The sequence below is a fragment of the Diadema setosum genome, chromosome 1 (assembly GCF_964275005.1).
Source record: "Diadema setosum chromosome 1, eeDiaSeto1, whole genome shotgun sequence".
Taxonomy (NCBI): domain Eukaryota; kingdom Metazoa; phylum Echinodermata; class Echinoidea; order Diadematoida; family Diadematidae; genus Diadema; species Diadema setosum.
The window spans coordinates 41,897,308-41,916,927 of NC_092685.1; the positions used below are offsets into that span (position 1 = coordinate 41,897,308).

The 19,620-nt window shown below is 39.2% G+C and overlaps 1 protein-coding gene across 2 annotated transcripts in view; it reads left to right on the forward strand.

Moving 5' to 3' along the window:
* LOC140236172 (uncharacterized) overlaps positions 1-19,127 on the forward strand; it is a 45,820-nt gene extending 26,693 nt beyond the window's left edge. Inside the window, exons 3-13 of one of the 2 annotated variants that reach the window (XM_072316149.1) lie at positions 846-959; positions 4,275-4,343; positions 8,966-9,054; positions 9,643-9,847; positions 10,881-10,990; positions 11,453-11,634; positions 14,575-14,765; positions 16,007-16,097; positions 16,804-17,088; positions 17,677-17,726; positions 18,253-19,127. In XM_072316149.1, coding sequence (XP_072172250.1) covers positions 846-959; positions 4,275-4,343; positions 8,966-9,054; positions 9,643-9,847; positions 10,881-10,990; positions 11,453-11,634; positions 14,575-14,765; positions 16,007-16,097; positions 16,804-17,088; positions 17,677-17,726; positions 18,253-18,381 — 1,515 coding nt within the window. In that variant the 3' untranslated portion in view covers positions 18,382-19,127. Of the gene's footprint in view, positions 1-845; positions 960-3,859; positions 4,344-8,965; positions 9,055-9,642; positions 9,848-10,880; positions 10,991-11,452; positions 11,635-14,574; positions 14,766-16,006; positions 16,098-16,803; positions 17,089-17,676; positions 17,727-18,252 lie in introns of those variants that run through there. The other variant, XM_072316141.1, reaches the window with a different exon arrangement.
* The last annotated feature ends 493 nt before the right edge of the window (positions 19,128-19,620 follow it).

The following is a 19,620-nucleotide window of genomic DNA, read 5'->3' on the forward strand; positions in this document are numbered from 1 at the left end:
ACGTTTTATCCAACTTTGATCAAATTTTCACTGCTGTGCTTATGAAATTTTACCCTTTCCTTTTAGAGAAACTTTTAACTGGGCTGGAATTTCCCTTTAAACTGAAGACTCAATAACTTGATCTTGATCTCACCAGATACAGTTGTATCCTCTGACAAATTTGTTCAAATTGTGAATGGTCACAGGTGAGATGGCACAATAGTTCGCTGAAGGTGAAAGGTGAGATGATCAGATTGTTTATCTCAGCCTCACCTTGTTGAATAGATTATCGCATCTATCACCAAATACAAAATCTTCATTCACTTTCGCTTTAACACAAGGCCTTGGGCGGACATAAACAGGTGTTTTCGAAGCCCTGGCAAGGTTAATGAGAAACTGCAGGATTGGTGAAGAGCCACTACATGTACATGTACTAGAGCACATGGTTAGTAATGTCATTGTGTGCTTTAAGAAGTAAACAAACAAACAAATACATAACTGCTTTACTCTGTTTGTGCACTGTGCACAGGTACTTTTCAGTGAATTTCGTGTGTTTAGCCGTCAACCAACTGAGTAACAAGAATCATGCTACATTGTAGGGTGTCATATACATGTATGGTATGCTTCAATTTATTGTATTATGTGTGTACACGTGTAGGATGTCAAAGCAGTTGCGTGATACAGTAGTGCATACATTAAAACAGTAGTTTAAATACTCAAAGATGAATAAAGTAGACAGATGGGAGTGCTTGGAGTGAGCTGCAATAGTGTACCCTAGTGAAATAGAAAGTATATGTCTATGGAAACTGTGATGTAATGTTTTTCCTGGTCTCAAAGTCACAACTTCATTTATTTTGTGTCCCCAGGATGCTTATGGACTTCCCAGCAACAAGCAGCAGGTACAGCGCATTCCTCCCCTGGCCAGGCCCAGGGGTGTGGTCTACCAGGGACAGCCCTCCTCAAGCTATCACACCAGACAGGTAGGAAGAGATACCAAACTTTGTATCTATTATGCCATTGTAACCTCTCCAACCATGTACATGTATGTGTCTGACTACGTGAGGTTTACAGTACATGTATTATGTATTTGTGTACACACATCCCATACTATAATTGATTCAAAAGGCAATTTGTAAATTGGTAGCTTACAGCATTTATGTCTAGTATCTGTTCCTATCACATTCTCATGTCAGTGTTTAATCTGGGATTTAGATAGTTGCATCTCAGATGAATTCACTTCAATACACTGACATTGATAAGTTGTTCAGATTTCATATATTCCTCCTTTCCAAAGTGTGTTTATTGGAGGTCTTCCTAAATGCTTACAAGGCATAGCACTAGAGTTTAAATTTCATCTGCATTCAGCCCAGAGAAATTAACACCATTTAGCATTATCATAGTGTATGGAGCGTATTGCACTGCTTATTATAGTAAATATAGGGGAGATCTTTGATTTGAATACCTCTTTGTTACTCATGCAGTGGGACTTCATTGTCGAAAGTCAATGCACATTTTGGTTTAAATGAATTCAGGAGATAATGTCTGTGGAAAGAATCACAGATTAAACTGTTCCCAGTGGTAAACAGTTGATGTTACCATGTCATAGATGATCATGAGGAAGGGGCGATTGTTTATGCCTAACATAGAATGATGCTCTTTACCATTGGAAATACAAATGTATCAGGAGCAAAAGACGCATTCCCCGGTTTATAGAATGTGATGGTGTGTTCATTATCTTGACAACAACAAAAAAGAACTGTAAACAACATTAATAATTTCACAGACATGGAAATAATACAAAACATGAAAACATTCCTTGAATTCAACGAAAGCAACATGACTTTTGTGGAAGAAATGGACACTCTAGTGTTTTTATCAGTTTATTTCCATTTTAAAGTTCACTGTACCAGTGAAAAGGTTTGATCAGGTAGAGATTTTAAAATGCTGTCATTTATGGGCAACTCTAGCGATTTCAAACTCCGTATTGACAGTTTAAAAAAAAAGGAAAGAGAAAGTGGTTGTAATTTGTACAGTTTTAGGGCATGAGTGACATTTATTGAATAGATTTGTATGGATGCGATGAAATGTCACACGTTTTATTCCATCAGTATTTTGTAATTGAATAGGCAGTCATCATTAAATGGGAAAACAGGAAATTTGTAGGGCAAAAAACAACAACAGTGCATTACCAGCAACTGTATGGAATTACCAACACAAGAATTTCAAAGATGGAGAGTGTGAAAGCTGAAAATTCAGATAAGTTTTCCAACTCATCGACTCTACCTTTTCATCACCATGAAGGAAAACGATATCAAATCATGTCACTCTCCCGTGTAAAATTTGTGGAGAGGTTTTTTTTTTCTCTGCATGCTTCTTTGTCAGCCAGGTTGTTTGGTATCCTTCAATCCATTTCTTGACCCAATTTTCCCTGAATAATTCAGTTTTTTTTTTTTTTCCCCCTCCTCATCATCTCCCGCCAGGATGTCTTCGTATTGTCATTCTCTGAGGCATCAAATCTATTTTCCCAGGTTTGGGTTTGAATGAAAAGCACAAATTATGCCTTCGTGGAGTGTGAGAGAGCTCAGCTCTATTATTCAAAGTCTCTCTCTCTTTACTCACTGTTTTCTTTTTCTTTCTTTCTTTCTTTTTTTGTTTGTTCTCCTGTCTGAAATGTGATCAACTTGTCACACACAGGAGTCAAATTCCCCTAGGGGTTTCTTCTATCGCTCTCATCTTCTTTTTTGAATGACATCCCTCAAATGCTATCACACGTTGTAGTCCATCCTCTGTCACGTATATCTGCTGAGTACAGATTGTCTGCAAGTGATGCTCTTTTGTTGATCAGTTTTGCTGTGATAAAAGTCGAGTTTGATTTCTTCCTCCTGATTGTTGTTATCATTTGACAGGCTTCCATCCACTATTAAAGATTTACAAATTGTAGCTGACTCTTTTGGATGCATTGCAATATTTCTCTACCACAGATATTTAATTATGCCCTCTCTCTCATGCGGGGTAGCTTTATTACAAAAGTTAGTATGTTGTCATCATACGTTTACCTCTGGGGATTGCGTTTATTTTGTTTGTTAAATGTTACACATGAATTAGCATGTGAATTTTAGTCATCTTAGTCAACCATTTATCACTGTGATGGTTAGTGTTCTTGACCCCGTAACATGTCAGTCTGATCCAGCTTAGTAGGGCCATGTAGCAATGTCCATTAGTATTTCATCAGGTCTCTCCTGACATTGTTTTGTTAGGTGGAATATGAATAGATGTACAAGTACATGAGCATCATTTCACCAAAGTCCATTTACATGCTTTTCTTTGCAATTAAGATAATTGCCAAAGAATTCGAAGATTAGTCACGAAATCAGTATTTTCAGTTGCAAACTTATCAATGCTGTCCTTTTTTGTTCAAGTCCATACCCTTTTCGCACTTCACAGGGAGGCTTCTGTTTGCATTTGAAAACAAAATCTACCAATGAGCATTTGATAATTACAGGAAGAGTTTCCAATTACATGTACATTCTCTGCACACTTTTCACAATTACGTGCCGCCATATTATCATTCTGTGTTTTAAAACCAACAAAGTTGAACTTGCTTCTCATTGACAATCCATCACATTGGTGTCCATGTTATGTTGTGATTTTTGTCCAGTTTCTGCAACTTTGAATGATTTATCAAGTGTTTCAAAGGAGTATGTCACATCACATGCTGTGAAAGCTTTGACAGTGACATTTCCAGGGATGTGTCATACTGGAAACAGCACAGATTATGCTTCTGCATCTGTTTTGTGTGTTGTGCATAGGGGGACGAGGGACCAGTTGAATGTGGGCAGGGCGGGCAGGGCGGGGCGGGATCCAATAAGGCAGGGATGGTCCAAGTCCTGAATCCAGACTGGACAGCAGGAAAACGGCTTATTGTGTCAACCAATGAGAATAGGGGCATGAAGGAGGGATGGACCAACACGAGGCACGCCAGGGGTGAAACAACGCTCCTCTCACAGCGTGCACACGATAACATAGCCCAGATCGGGGCGGTGCAAGGGGGAAGGGTACGACCTGGCTCGGGGAAGATAGGCCTGGCGCCGGCTGACAGCCGAACAGACGCTGTGCGGCCGTACTTCCGTACTAACGAGTTTAATTCTGATTTCATCTCCCCCAACATCCCCGCCTATCCTTTCCAACTCTACTCCCCTCCTTCATGGTCTCACCCCTACTGCTACATCCCTCCCAACCTCCCCTACGCTCCACCCTTGCGCCTCCACCTGCCTATTCCGGGCCAACCCAAACAGCAACATCGGCACGATGTCATGGTCAGGAAGAGGGGAGATGGCAAAGGTTTCCAGCCGCTACCAATCAAGGTAAGTTGTCTCTTCTTCTTTCTGTTCATTGAATGCATGTTCAAAAATTTATATGGTTTAAGTAAATTTTCTTACTATTTCCACACATGGAATGAAGTCGGAAGTACAAATGTATAATTTTCTGTAATATCTCCTTTGCTGACCATTGAAGTGATGACTATGTTCAAGTTTTGAGTACCAGTATATAGTTTGCTTTGTGAGTTATCACTCCAAAAGGACCCAGTTTCCTTGTTTTTCATTTCATCCTGGTAACAGGACGGACTAATTCTTTGCGACTGTATCTGATCTCAGACCTTAGTCACAGTAGAAGTATAGGCCTTGTGAGTCTTTTTTTTTTATGGGGGAGGGGGGATGAGGCAGATATGATGCTCTTTTCATTCCAGATGTTAGATCTGTGATAGCATACACCCATAGCTATTGTGAGCCATTTCTCCCTCAAGGTTTATGGTCTCGCAATTTAGTATCGTTTAAACCCTTTGACATAATTCCTCTTTAGCAGCTGCTGTCAAAATTTCCAGGGTTCCTCTTTAACATGAACTAAAATGTATTTATCCCAAGTTTGCTGGTAAGGCAGAAGACTCATCCAGTTCAGCATGTGTGTTTAATAATACATGGTGGCCCCAGAGTGTCGAATTCATTTGATAGTCCTGATGGCCTACACTTTGTCATGAATGGAATGTACACTGTGCCGTCAATACAGGAATGTACATTCCATGTTCAACGCGCACAGCATTAGTATGCACATTTAAAACGACCCGCGCTTCATACCAAATGTATTCATTTCAGCTGCATCGGGGTAGCATCAATTGATGGATGAAAGGAAAAATACATCTTGTCATCTCCCCCCTCTCCTATTATCTCCGAATCGATCTGAACTTTTTCCTTCTTGCTGTTTATTCAATACCTGAAAATGTTATTGGCCTTGAGCCATTAAACCAGTGAATTTCCGACTCCCTTCAAAGGCTAAATACATCATGAATCAAGTTGAGTACAGATTCTCTGCATTCCTATCTCAATGTACGCTATATCTTTTTCTTTTTCAAATTGAATAGCAATGACCATTTACATAGAATTATGTGTACTCTAATCTAAATGTATGCACTTGTTATGTATTGACTGTGTTAGTCAAAAGTGACAGGGCATAACCAGAATTCATAGTTTTATTTTAATTCTTCTGAGCCTGGTAATTTCTGTTTAATTTGCTAACAAACCACTGGCAAACTGACTTCATTAACCATAGATTTATTTGAAAACTTGGCAGTCAATATTTATATATGTTTGGACCATCTCCAAATATATGTTACATACATGTACTTAAACATCATCAGTCACAACTGATGATCTGTGATTGCCTCCCCCCCCCCCCTTTTCATAAACTGGGTGAAAGGGTATTGTTGTGGTGATCTCTTCAATCATGCCTACCTTTAATGCATCGCCCAAGTTACTGTCAATTGATGCTGCCCGTCGCCTAGCAACCAATGGATGCTGCGTGTAATGGGAGCAGGATAGAAGTGGGTACAAAGGAGAAACTGAATCACAGAGTGGAGAGGCGAGAGTTAAGGGGAGTAGAACGCACGGATACCAGGCCAGATGAGATGGAGATTGGCAGATACATTGGAAAATGGATTTAATATGATGGAAGCATTGAGAAAGAGATAGACAGAATTGAATTGATAATGATTATAGACAGGAAACTGCGGGGAAGATTTGTTGGCAAATGGAAAAAAGATAAGAGAGAAATGGAGCAATTTCTGCAGTCGCTTATTATCTAATGACATACGTGTATGTTACGCTGTCATTTAATGGTCTTGGAATTGACAGCATATAAACCACTTCAGTACTTAATCCTCACTGTAAGCTTCACATCTAACCCCCCCCCCCCCTCAAAAAAAAAGCATTAACTTCTGCATATAGGTTTACAATAGAGTTACTAGTCTGCCATGGCCTCTGCCGATGGAATGAGCCTAATTGCCAATTAGTTGGCCTGAGATTCCATCTTCCCTCTAGGCCCAGCATATTAAAATCTGGCAAGTTTGAAGCAATATGAGTTTTGTAGGTAATAGATTACCATGCCATCATGTCCAATTACGTCGTTCCCAGTCATCGGCTATTATCTGGCTGCTAAATACCGTCGCTATTAATTGTGAGTGCATAACCTCTTTGGGTGGTAATCACAGCCCGCAGAACTGTGATAAAATAAGTGATTTGCTCGTATTCCTTCCGTGTAGATGGGGGCCCCTTTGTTTGAAGAAGGGTAGCATGTAATATCATCTACATTTTGTACCCATCTCTCCCTCTCTCTCCCTGTACACACACATTTTCTCTCTCTTCTTTCTCCCTCTCCCTCCCTACACACAGACACACACACCACACAGACACAGACACACACATTTTCTCACTCTCTCTGTCCCTCTCTTACACACACACACACTCTCTCTCTCTCTCTCTGTTCTCTCCCTCTCTATATTATATATCTCTCTCCATCTCTCCTCTCTCTCTCTCCCTTTCATTTATTCTGCATTGGTTGCTCCTTGCGTCCTCTTTCTCCACTGCACTTTGTAATTTCTTTGTGCTTTGTGTTCTTTATGAATGAGGCGGTGTCGGTATAGGAACATACATTTATGATGTGATTCTTCTTTTTTTATTCCTCAGTCACAAAAGTGGTAAAAGAGGCCTAATGTTTTTAGAATATCTGTCCATTGATGCATACTTTCTTAGAAATTGTTAGCTAATCTCGGAAACTGCACAGCAGCTTGAAATATGTTAACTACTACATTTTGACGGAACTACACAAAGATGGTTAAGGGGGGCACCATATTCAGAGACTGAAATATTGGCCATTGACACTATGATGCGTGATGCATTTTATTTAATTTAGTGCAGTTGTATTGTTGCTTTTGTTTTCTTTTATCAAGGAGGTTCAAGAGAATGGAGTCACAACTGTCGTATTTCCTTTGAAGTCACGTTTGATGCCGCCACTCGAAAGTATTTGAAGCATGTGGCAAACTGGATCTGCCGCGCAGATAGGAAGACAATTGACTCATGTCTCATTGCATAATCATCAGCCACTTTCTAACGAAAATATGTCTTTGTGATGGTAATTACTTTTCGCCATCCCTACTTATAAAAGATAGGTGGTATATAATGGTAAAGACACAGGGATGCGCGAATAGAAATTGCGCAAAAAATGATGAAATGAAAATGAAAATTACTCGACTGGCCGTGCCCGGCCACTAATCTGATATATCTATTAATATAGAATTATACTCGAAGATTATTCCATATCAGTTTTATTTGGAGGAATGAAGTGAAAAAGTGATAAAAATGGCTTTCTGGGAGGGTACAGTTTTAAACACTTTCACATGACACAGCTCTGATTTACACTTTTGCACATATTTCTTGAAGGGATTGACCTTTGTTTAATGAGCTTTATCATTAAGTGAGATTTTGTTTCGTTTAATAGATAAACAAGCAAAATATAGCCAACATTAAGTTCACGTTCAAAATAAATCTTCAGATTGCTCAGCAAGACGGCGGCATCAAACCCCGCCACCAAAGGCACAGATGCACCTGTGGAATTCTTTTGTACATCAATAGAAAAGTGACAACTGTTTGAATAATTACAGCCAGTTGGAACTCCATCGCTTAAACCTCCTTGCTTTTATACATTTATATCATACCTCATTTTGTCCTGTACATTAGGCATGATAGTCCTTTGGACTTTGTCATATAACAGTTCACCCTGGATTGACTCTCATGACAGTTTTTGCTTAGCAAATGCTCTTAGATTGGTACGCAGACAGATTTATTATTAAAATTAATTATTATAAAGTGTGGTTTGCTCCATGCGAACATACTGTGTGCATTGTCCTCTGTTTCTCAAAAAAGACAGGTAACAGATGTGCAAGGGTGAAATTTCATCTGGCATCATATTGCACAACACAGTCATATATTGGTTCTTAGCTATCTTACACGAGTTAAGCAGTGACTGTGTGCTTTCCGAGTGCAGTGCTATGTTTGAACAGCAATGATCAAAGGAAACCAAATTGACCATACGTGCAAAGCAATGATTTTGGTACTATTTTGACCAGAGACACAAAGTGACAGCCGCTTTTTCTGAATCCACCATATATGTTAGATTTTAGATGCGGGGTTGCAATACATAAAGGACCAGTAATGAAGTAACTTATAACTGCATCAAACCAGTCAGTGAGAGTTTGATTCCTTACCTGATAGCTACCATAATCTTTATCAACTTTAATGTATCTTTAACTGTGTCATAGCCAAATGAAAGACTATCCTTCTCCCCCCCCCCCCCCCCTTTGTCATGAAAGAACATTGATGTACACTTGTCTAGGTGTTGATGAAATTGTACATTTCCTAGCAGAGAAACCACTTATCGCAGTGAATGAGGTGAAAATGACAACTTTGAAATGCTATCGTTTCTATTCCTTTTTTTTAAGGGCCTGAATGGATGAAATTAAAGTTCATCTATGTAATCATCTAACACCTCGTTAATGACAATCAATAAAATATCCTGCCTGATAAACCAGTCATGCTGTTAATGTAGTGTTCTACACTGACATTAGACTTTAAAAAAAAATTAAACCTTCCACCAACAGAGGGCCAAGCCAAAAGTACCACGTCACGAGTACCACAGCCCCTCCCATCATGTGATCAGTCCCCGCCCAGACCTACAGGCAGTCACAAGGTAAGCCAGAATAATGCCAGAAAATTGATGAAAGCAGGCTTTAGTATAAATTGCAGTACACATCCATCATTGAGATGCCCGCAGAAAGTTGTAGGTGATGGTCTCCTGATATTTAAAAGATATAAACCCGATGTGATTGGTCAGATTTCCTTAAAAGCTGTTGTGTGTTCATTTTGCCTCCCTGTTAAATCCACTCTTGAAAAAGAAAAGCTTTTTTTTTTTGGTCACAGCAAATCCCCTTCCCCCCTCCCAAAACAAAAAATGTAGGGTGGAGGAGTAACCCAAATGAGTGATTTGTTTGTGTGGCATACTACAGTTGACTGTAAAATGAAATGTGTGTGTGTTTGTGTACATGGGTGTTTATGTGTTATATTATACTGTCCTTATATTATTTGAATGGAAATTAAAAAAAAAATGTGTGTGTGTGTGTGTGTGCGCACATGTTTGCTGCTAGAGTGCCCGCTACAAAACGAGAAAAAGACCGCCACAAAACACAAAATGCAATCTTAGGCAATTTATTTCTTTACGGCACCCACCCCTTAATTGTATCAATTTAACCCTTTCTCCCGTACACCCACTCCCTTGCAGGAAATCAGCCAGAAATTACGTCCCGGCGTCCAACGACGGCATCACCCACTTGGAGGACCTGCGGTCCCTGTCCAGCGGGGCGAGTGACCAGCCTGTCCAGGAGGTACAGGTCATTGAGAGCATGCTGGACAGCATTGACCTGGCCTCCAAGGAGAGTGACCGGAACTTGGTGGGACTCGTGGAGTGTTACAAAAGGATATGCAAGGTAAGGAATATCTTCTCATTTTTTTTTCTCAATGTTATTCATTATTTGTTTTATATCCCTCTTGTATCCCTCTCGCATCCCTCTTGTATAACCCTGAAAAGTGTGCCATCTTGCACCTGTTCATGCACTGGACAAAATTAGATTTTCAGACATTGGGGGGGGGGGGGGGGATGGTACCTTGTTTACATTGCATAGATTAGTATTTGTGTGTATGCACATGTGTGTGTGTGTGTGTGTGTAAGAGTGTTTGAAGTATTCTTATATTTCCAGTTGTGATACACTTCGAAACTATTTCTTTTCTTTTATACCAGGTGAAGTTATGATACAATGGCATATTTAAAGACAACCATGGATTTCTAACTCCTAGATCACAAGCTATTAATACTCACATGTACTTATGTAGGTCAGCCTTATATTTGTCTTTCACACAAGCTTTGTCAAATTGAAGTGGCTCTACAAATCTAAAAACCATTCACATTTTAAACAATTGTTTGGAGATACTGTATGTAAAACTTGTCTTTGCTCTGTAGTTACTCTCTTCCCTGCTGCTTCAAAACAGCATACTCCTTTCACAAAGGAAAGATTTTTTTTTTGTATAAAAAAGAGACTTCGGGTTATAAAATTGAATGTACAATGATGTCCACTGATGCCCTTAAAGTGTATCTTTGCCCAAAAAATTATTTTTGATATGTGAAAGAGACACATTTCAGTAGTTCATTGCACCAACTTTCAGAGAAAATGGGTCATTAATTAGTGAAATAATGTATCTGAAAGTTTCTAAACACAATGGGTCTGGGAGGCAAGACTACAGCAAACCCTATTGTTTCCAGTGGGTTATGGAACCACAGCAGTTCCTGAATCTCCCAGACACAGTGTGTTTGGAAACTTTGAGATGCATTATTTCACTAATTAATGTCCCATTTTCTCTGAAAGATGGTGCAATGGATTACTGAAATGTGTTTCTTTCACATATCCAAAATAATTTTTAGGCCAAAGATACACTTTAATATTATAATGTCTTTTGTCATTTCAGGGTAATGCTTCAAGTGTACATAATTTGATGGCAGCCAGTCAGACAAAGCCAGGGAAACATAAAAAGAGGAAAATGCCGGCCAGTAATAAAGATACTCCACTCGTCATAAGGTAACAACAAAAATTTGAAACAAACAAAGCACTGTTTTATCTGTTCAGATTCCCATCAAGGCTAACATCCTTTTAATCTTTTAAGTTCAGTGATGCATCAAAGTATGACTTCAACACAGAGTAAACACACCTTGGCTTGGATTTTGTTTTGAAAAATTGCAGCTGAACCCCAGAACACCTGTAAAAAAAAAAATCAAGAAAAATATTGGTTACATGACCCAAACACGAAAATTCCTAGATACAAGTAACTATAAAAACTTTGCCACTTGTATAGTGAGGTAAATGCCAAGCCAAGAAGTTCTGAATTGCTTGAGGGAAAAGCAACAGAAATAATCTCATTAGTGTGAAATTCTTCTAAAGATCAATTTGAGTTCCTTTCTCCGTAAGAAATATGGCCATTTTCCAGAGCCAGCCATTAAGGACAGAAGCTATATCTGTTCAAACTTTCCAAACTCTTTGCAGGAGTTTCCGCAACCCCCAAAACCCACACCCCGTCGTCCAGTACTCCAGCCCAAAGGACCGACCGAAGTCATCGCAAAGCGCCTCACGGCCCCCTGTGCCCGCCCCGTACTTCTACAGCAGCCGCGGCCTGCCCCAGACGTCAGACGAGGGCGGGAACAGAGTCCGGCTGACTCGGCTCCCAGGTAAACTGCAGACAAAACACCATTACATAGTGCACCAACAACTAGTTTAATAGTTAAAGTCGGTGCTTTTTAACGCAGCAATGTACGTACACTTCCATTGTCTTCAGTCAATGGTCATGTACAATAAGGTTTTTAATGGTCACAACAAGCCTCAAATCAGTATGAAGTACCACATATATTTCTTTTTTGTTTTTTCAAAAAGAAAGATGACTACTGTAGCTATCCTGTCAGTTATGAATATCCTTGATGCTCAATGAAATGCATTCTTAGTAAGATGAGTACTGGTCGTAAAAAGCAAGGTTGCTGCTCTGTGATTATTTTTCTTTTTCTTTTTGGAATACCATTACTCTCGGTGCATTTATTACCATCTTTATACTTGTAATCACGACATCGATCAGTGATAATCTTAAGAGTATTCCATAATGAAAATTCTATTCACGTAGTAGATGTATTTTGTATACAAATTACTGCTTGCTTCTTTTTTCATTTCATTTAAATTGCATTTCAATGTAGAGAAGCTTATGTACATGTTTTGCAGGAGGCTACTGACTGATCCATTGACATGCTTGTCATTTTTCTTTCATTTGTAAGGGAGTAATATCTTTAGAATGTTGGCATGTGACAGAGTTGTACCTTCCACTCAGTAGCTTTAATTATTCTTGAGTCATTACCATGTGTTTGCTGAGTGCGTATCATACTTTATCTTTGATCCATGTCATAATTACAGGACATTTTCAACAGATCTACAGTAGGGGAAAAAAAAAAGTGATAAATGCTTGTATCATTCTCTGAATAAGATTTTTGTTAGCGTAAACTATAGTTGGTTCATAGAAAAAAAAAATGACTTTCCATATTTATTCAGCTTTTGTTTTAAACTGGAAGTATTTTCTTAATTTGGTATGATGTGAGTGAAAAATAGAAAATCAAAGGCACCATATGTTACCTACATATGTTAAGCAGATGTCAACCCAGTGAAGTTACTATTATACCACTGGTACTTGACTGCATGTTGATACAGGGAATCTAAGAAGGTGCATTCTGAGAATGCTCATACTGTATGATTTTGCTCATTCTCTGAGATACACTCAACTGTCCTCTTATTGAAGTCATTTCAGTGAAGAGTGCTCGTCATGTAATGAAACAGGAAAAAACAATGGATTCAGGCGTGTAGATAGCAAACAAATAGCAACTAACTCACAAATATCTCTCTCTTTTTTTTTTCTTTTTTTTTTTTTGCTCTTTTATGCTGCATATTTACTAATCAAGCCTTATCTTATTAACTCTTTGTTGACCTTGCAATGCACATTGTTTTTACTCTTTATGTTTTTGAAACAACAACATATATAGACGGCATATTTGAAATCACTGTTTCTATCACGCCACATGGTAAGAAAACTTGACAGGAGTGAGTTGTATGAGGTTTCATGAAAACTTGACAAAATAATTGAAGTTTTTGCCGTGATCTTGTCTGTTCTGGTATGAAGTATTTCCTTGACTTTCACTGTTGGCTCTCGATAAATGAAACTGATTCATTTTGTTTTCTGTGTAATCTATTTCTATTTCTCCAACACTATATTTGAATACAGTGATCAACTTTTGTGTTGGACTTAATGGTACCATGTCTTTGAGATTGTGTGCAGGTGCACACTGCTTGAGTTGGAAGTTGTTGTTTTGTTTTTCATGACTGGTGATTTAGTTAATGTCTTGACTCTATTTTAGTTGGTAACCTGTTGTTTTGTTATTGTTGTTTGGAGCTTGGAGCATTGGTTTTTTGATGGGAATAGGATGAGTTAATCAATGTTTGAATGCAGACAAGACATCAGAAATTATGGTCAAAAGTGAATGAGTCTTTTTGTTTGCAAAGAAATCATGACACATAACTTGTTTATGCAACATAATGCCATGTCCTGTTTCAACTAATAGACTTAACATGAAAAGAAAACGGACAAAACAGACAATCTTTATCACATGCAAATTAAGACATACAAAAAGAGATTTACCAAAAGTACTTTTGGAGTGTATTGCAGTTGGGAATCCTTGCAGTGGATGTTGAGAAAACAAGATTTTAAACTATTAGTGGTATGTTCTTATGGGTGACTTTGGTTTGTAACAGTGATCACATGGTACCATAACAGTGTTAACATCGGCAAAAAAAGTAAATATGTTTCGTGGTTTTAACAAACAAAAATTGGATGAAATTTGAATAATTGATATGGGAAATTAAATTTGTGCTATTTATGTTATTTTTGCTTTGACTGCCAAATGGCACGAAAAGGAAAAAAATGACAGTGTCAAAGGGGTTGACAGTGTGTGCAGAATCTGTAACAAAGAATGTCCATGCAGAGAAATTTGTGATTGTCAACCTTTCAGCAAATGACCACAAAGGAAAGTAGTCTCTACTCTCAGACACGTTTGGCCACTCTTATACCATTAAGATTGAAGATGTGTATCATGAGGCGCGGTCACACTACATGAAACTACCCATAGTTTCACTACTCGGTATTTTGCTTTGTGTAGTTTGGGCAGTGAGACCACAAACTTTTTGAGAAGTTACCAGCGAAGCTTCCTGCATGCACTTGGGAAGTTTCTCACTTCTCGTAAAACTATGCATAGTTTTGTGTAGTGTGACCGCGCGCAGCTGAAACTTCAAGAAGTTTGTGATGTGACAATATATACATTTGTGTTGTTCACACACATTATGCATTCTTTTGTATGCTGTTGCGCATTTGTTTATATTTCCTGTAAGAGGCCGTAACTATGGGTAGTTTCGCATCACTGAAACTATGCATAGTTTTGTCTGTAGTGAGACCGCATGCTGAAACTTCTGGAAGTTATTGGGAAGCAAACTACACATAGTTTCATGTCGTGTGACTGTAGGTATGGACACTGTTTTAACTCTTTGTTTTATCCCCTCTGTCATCAAATATTGAAAACATCCAGGTACTGCAAACAGGACCTCTGATGCAGTTCTGGCAGCCCCTGGAGCAGGGTCAATATCCAGGTCAGCTGGGAGTAGGGCGGGGTCTCGAGCAAACGCCCAGAACCCTCCAGAGGGTGTAGAAGGGACGAGACCTCCAAGCATACACAGCAATGCAAAGTTTGTCAACTCTGATGACGTCTATGCATTACGGGTGAGAATCTCCCCGTCAAATATCTCTTTCTTTTTCTGCTTTTCTCTAGCTCTGCCTGTCTGTCTGTTTGTCTGTCTGTCTTTCTGTCTCTCTCTACCCTTTTTCCCTTCTCTCTTACAATCTCTCTTTACCTATCTCCTTATCTATTTAGCTATCCATCTTTGTATATCTATCCAGCCATATCTCTCTCTCTCTCTGTATCTCTACTTTTTTTTTCTTATCTCCCTTTATCTATGTACTTATATATCTCTTCACCAATTTATATTTATCTAGCTATAGATCTGTCTCTCTCTCTCTGTCTCTCTATCTCTTTTGCTTTCTCTCTCACAATCTGTCCTTATGTATCTACTTCGCTACCTCTTTTGCTATCCAACTTTATGTATCTATCTAGCCATATCTCTCTTTCTCTCGATATTTGTCTGTCTATTCATATGTTTGTCCATCTATCTCTCTATCTACCCATTTATCTGTTTCTCACTCTCAATGGAGTTGTTATGTAAAAAAAAAAAAATGTTAAGGTGCATACTGCATGTGATTCCAGTGTGACAATCAAGAGTAGATGTGAAAGTTGTGAGAATTGTGCACTGTGAATCTCAAACTTCCATGTGGTGAATGTGCAAGCCATTTGTATCCAAAAACTAGAGAAGCACTCTGAGAGCGCAGACCTCCGCCAAACAGCTACTTTCAACCAGTGATCATGTTCTTTCCTAGAGATCAGTTATTTCCACTCATACTTATGTATGCTGAAAATTGCTCAATTTACCAATATAGAAGCCTTTTGTTACGTCATCAACCCTCAGCTGCGCGGCGAGCCTCGCCCCAGCAGAAACTAGAGCTTGCACTTTAATGCACGTATGAAAACCTGGAAAATGCACAGCCTGAACTCCCAAGTTCATTCATCCTACTCGCCAAAATATAGAATATCCTGCATAAAATCAAAAAAGAAAAGATCCAGATCACTACCAAAATTCAATCATCTGTTCCTTGTGTCAAATTCTCAACCTTTCCCGTAAGTTTCATCCAAATCCGTTCACAACTTTTTGAGTTATTCCGCAGATGGACAAACAAACCAACAAACAAGCAAACAAACAAACAAGCACACGGAAATGAAAGCATAACCTCCTCCCTTTGTGGAGGTAATGAAGGAAACTTATGAGGTGTTTCAGATTAGAATAGTTTCTATGGCAACCTACAAGGTAATAGGTATCACATCCTATTCTTGTTGCTCTGTTAAAATGCAGGACTCATTCCACGTCCCGGCCAGTACACCGGTGACATCCGTCCTGGACATCAACAAGCTGTCAGAGACAGAAGGAGGAGATCACAACTCAGGTGAGCTTGACCTTTAGGTCATGGGTCAACAATCAAGGACAAATTCTTATACATTTACTTCTGTATTCAGCATCAAGGATCTAGTTAGCCTCCACTCACAATGGCCAAGTTTGCTTTATTCTGCTCCTACTCTGTGTATGTGACACTGCAATGCACTCAAAATTTGTGATGACAAGTTTGACTTGTATAATTCACAAACATTATTCGATGAATGAGTAATGTAATCCAACATCATTTACCTGTAGGAGTGGCTTGTTAAAGTAGTCACTCATGACTAGGAAAATGCCTTCTCACAGCATAAAATTCACAAGTATTTTTTGATTCAAAAAGATACTTTATGGAAGCAATAATGTACTGTACGCACCAATAAATGTTATTTATACGCTTGATTTCTGAGTTTAAGGGTGATCAGAACCAAGTTTGATTAGTGAATAATATTTGTAGTCATAACCAGTCTTTGAGAATATGCTGCAATATCATCCAATATTTCTAGAAGTTTCTCCCCCAAGTCTCTGAACTTTGAGCTTGTGGAACAACAAAATTTCATAATCCACACCCACTTGTGATTTAGTAGTCACAAGGATACATTGACTTACAAAAGAGAGAAAGAATGAAAATTGTATCACTATAGTGAAGGCGGAGGAACTCTGGAGGCAAAATTGTAGCATAGATATTCACAAGGTTTATATCCACATCCCTGGTACAGGCCAGCCGAGGCCTTCCGATAGCCAACCCGGCAGCGGCACTCCCAGCCTGAATGGCAGGACGGAGATCCCCACAGGCGGGGACCACAACAACTCCCCAGCGAACGGCGACATGGAGCTGACCTCCGTGACAGGGGAGAGTGTGGACATGATGGAGGGAAGAGGAGGGGCGGAGACGGTTGCCGGGGGCAATGACGGCGGGAGCATGGCCATCGTCATCTCGCTGGAGGAGGAGGACGGGACGGTGAAGACGGTGGACCTGGAGGAAGAGGAGAGAAAAGCAACAGGTGGGGAAATCTGGGAGGTTGGAACTTCATAGACTCTGTACAGCATTAACACCCTTCTGCCTCTCAGAGTATCATTGTTCTGTTCGTATAAGTTAACAAATGATATCCTTTCCATTGTGAATTCATTAATCAGTCATTTTAACAACAATAACAAAAAATCTTTATGAATGGACTTGGTACCTCCCTTAATGGTGATACACCAGTTGTCACTGCTTGGTCACTTGAATATCATCACACAATTTCTGCAGTGAGATTACCAGTAAAGCGGAACATGCATTTTCATTGAAAAATCACATTTTCACCCCTTTTCGAAGTACAGTTTGTACAGTTGACTAGATTTAATCTAGTCTGATCCAACTTTGACAACTCAGTACTGGAAGTTTAGCTTGTTTTTTGGTTATATGAAGTCTTTGCAATGCATTCCAACAGGTACTTCGAAAGCATTTCAGGGTTATACAAAATTCATTTTCTTTGGCAATACTGGAAGTGTGTGGTCTGGTTTATCACTCGTGCTTAAAGAATCTAACCTTACATTTCTTACTTTCCATATACATTGTAATGTTGCCTTTTCTCTCCCATGTACCACAGAATCAAGCAGCAATCACAGTGATGCTGATGAAGCAGCAGAAAAGTTTAAGGTGAGCCTTTCATGAGTGGCTTTATTTCTTGTAGGTAGTGCCGGTCATTTTCAGTTTATCAAAATCAAAGGGGCTTTTCTATCGCCATGTTAGCAGCCTTCATTATTACATTGCCATGTTGCATGGTGCACTAAAGTGCAGAGATTGCTGGATTTCACTCAAATCTTCTCTGCTGTGAGGATGAGGCCATTTTTGGTATGAATTGAAAGTGAGGGGGAAGAGAATTATGTACGTTGTGCTTTCACGAAGATAAAACTTTTTAAACGCTTTGCTGAAAATCACAAGTTAGATGCTTCAAATGAAATAACTTGCAAGGCTTAAAGGACACTTTGGTTGTTTCTCTCCCTATCTAGAAACCTTCTTTGACTCCAATTTTGAGTTTTGTCTTCTGTCTGTATAATATGCTGTCTTTCCATTTTGTCTTTCTCCTTTTTTGTATCCCTATCTCCCTACCGGCTTACTTTTATCCTCCCCTTCCACTTATCATCATGATGTGTTTCCCCATCTCTCCTCATCCTCCAACCAGGAATCCCAGGCCAAGAAGCAGGCCGAGTTGGACCAACTCCTGCAGGAACACCAGCAGATCGTGTCCCAGATTGAGGAGCTAGAGAAGATGAAGGAGGGGGGCGAGGATATGGAGGAGGAGGAGGCGTGATGTTGACCCCCTCCCCATCCCCTCTCCCCTCTACTCCCCAAGACCCAGCTACTGGACGACCACAGGGAACTTCTCCCTCTATGTCTCTCTCTCTCTCAGGACCCTCTTCCAATGTACATATTTTTATTTCTGTTTCTTATTTACCAAAAACATACATTTGCTATCACATACTGACAGTACTGGATCCCGTCATATTCATATATTTATTTTGTGGACTAAGTAAATAAAGTTGTTAATACCACAATGATTGTGTTCACAGTATAGGAGTCACAACTTCTTCAAGTGTAAAATATTGTCATTGCAGTGAACTGCAGGTTGGGTGCTCTGGGACATTGTTTGTTTGTTTGTCTATTTTTCGCTTTTGGATGAAAAGTTGTTCAAAGTTTAAATATTTAATTCCTCAATACTTTCAATCCCCCCCCCCCCCCCATGAATCGATGGCCTGAGAAGCTATGGACTTTTGTTCACTTTAGCGGAGAGCTACAAAGTACAGTTGATTTTCTTTGATTGAAAAGCAATCTTTTCTTATCCCAGAGCTGCCAAACCTCCATTGATTCTGTAGGAGGCCCCCTTAAAAAAAACATTGATATCGCTTCATGTATAAACAAGAGATTCCTGTAAAACCAGAAATTTTTGCATGCATTATGATTTCGCAAACTTCACAACAGCCAAGATTCACAAAATTAAAATGCATGCGAAAGTTCTTGTCTACATTATATGCATTGAATGCCAGTGACAATTCGCAAAAAATTTCATGCAGCAAACATTTCTTGCTTTACAGTATGAAAAATCTCCCTGATTTGGGAATTATGTTTGCCCTGTTGAGATGCATGCACCTCACAGATATCTCCCTGACTGTTCTCTGGAATCTCCCTGATTTTGATGGGTGAATTTTGGCAGCTCTGTGATCCATGTTAGAAATGTTTCTGAAGACAGGTTTTAGAAATGTTTCTGAAGACAGGTTTTAGAATGAAAACATTAGGTCAGTGCACTAGCCTATTTGTTTACATGTATGATATGTGCATATGCATATGTATTCATGTATGCATACACTGTATGTACAGAACAATGATGCTTGTTCTACAAAGAGGGTATCAGGGTTTCGATAGTGAAAAAGTACTGTGTACTTTTTGTGTGAGTATGATACTGTGGAACCTTCTTATAATGAGGCCAGATATAGCGAGATACCTAATATAACGATGTACCTATTTTGCATGTCCCATTCCTTTTATATTCTTT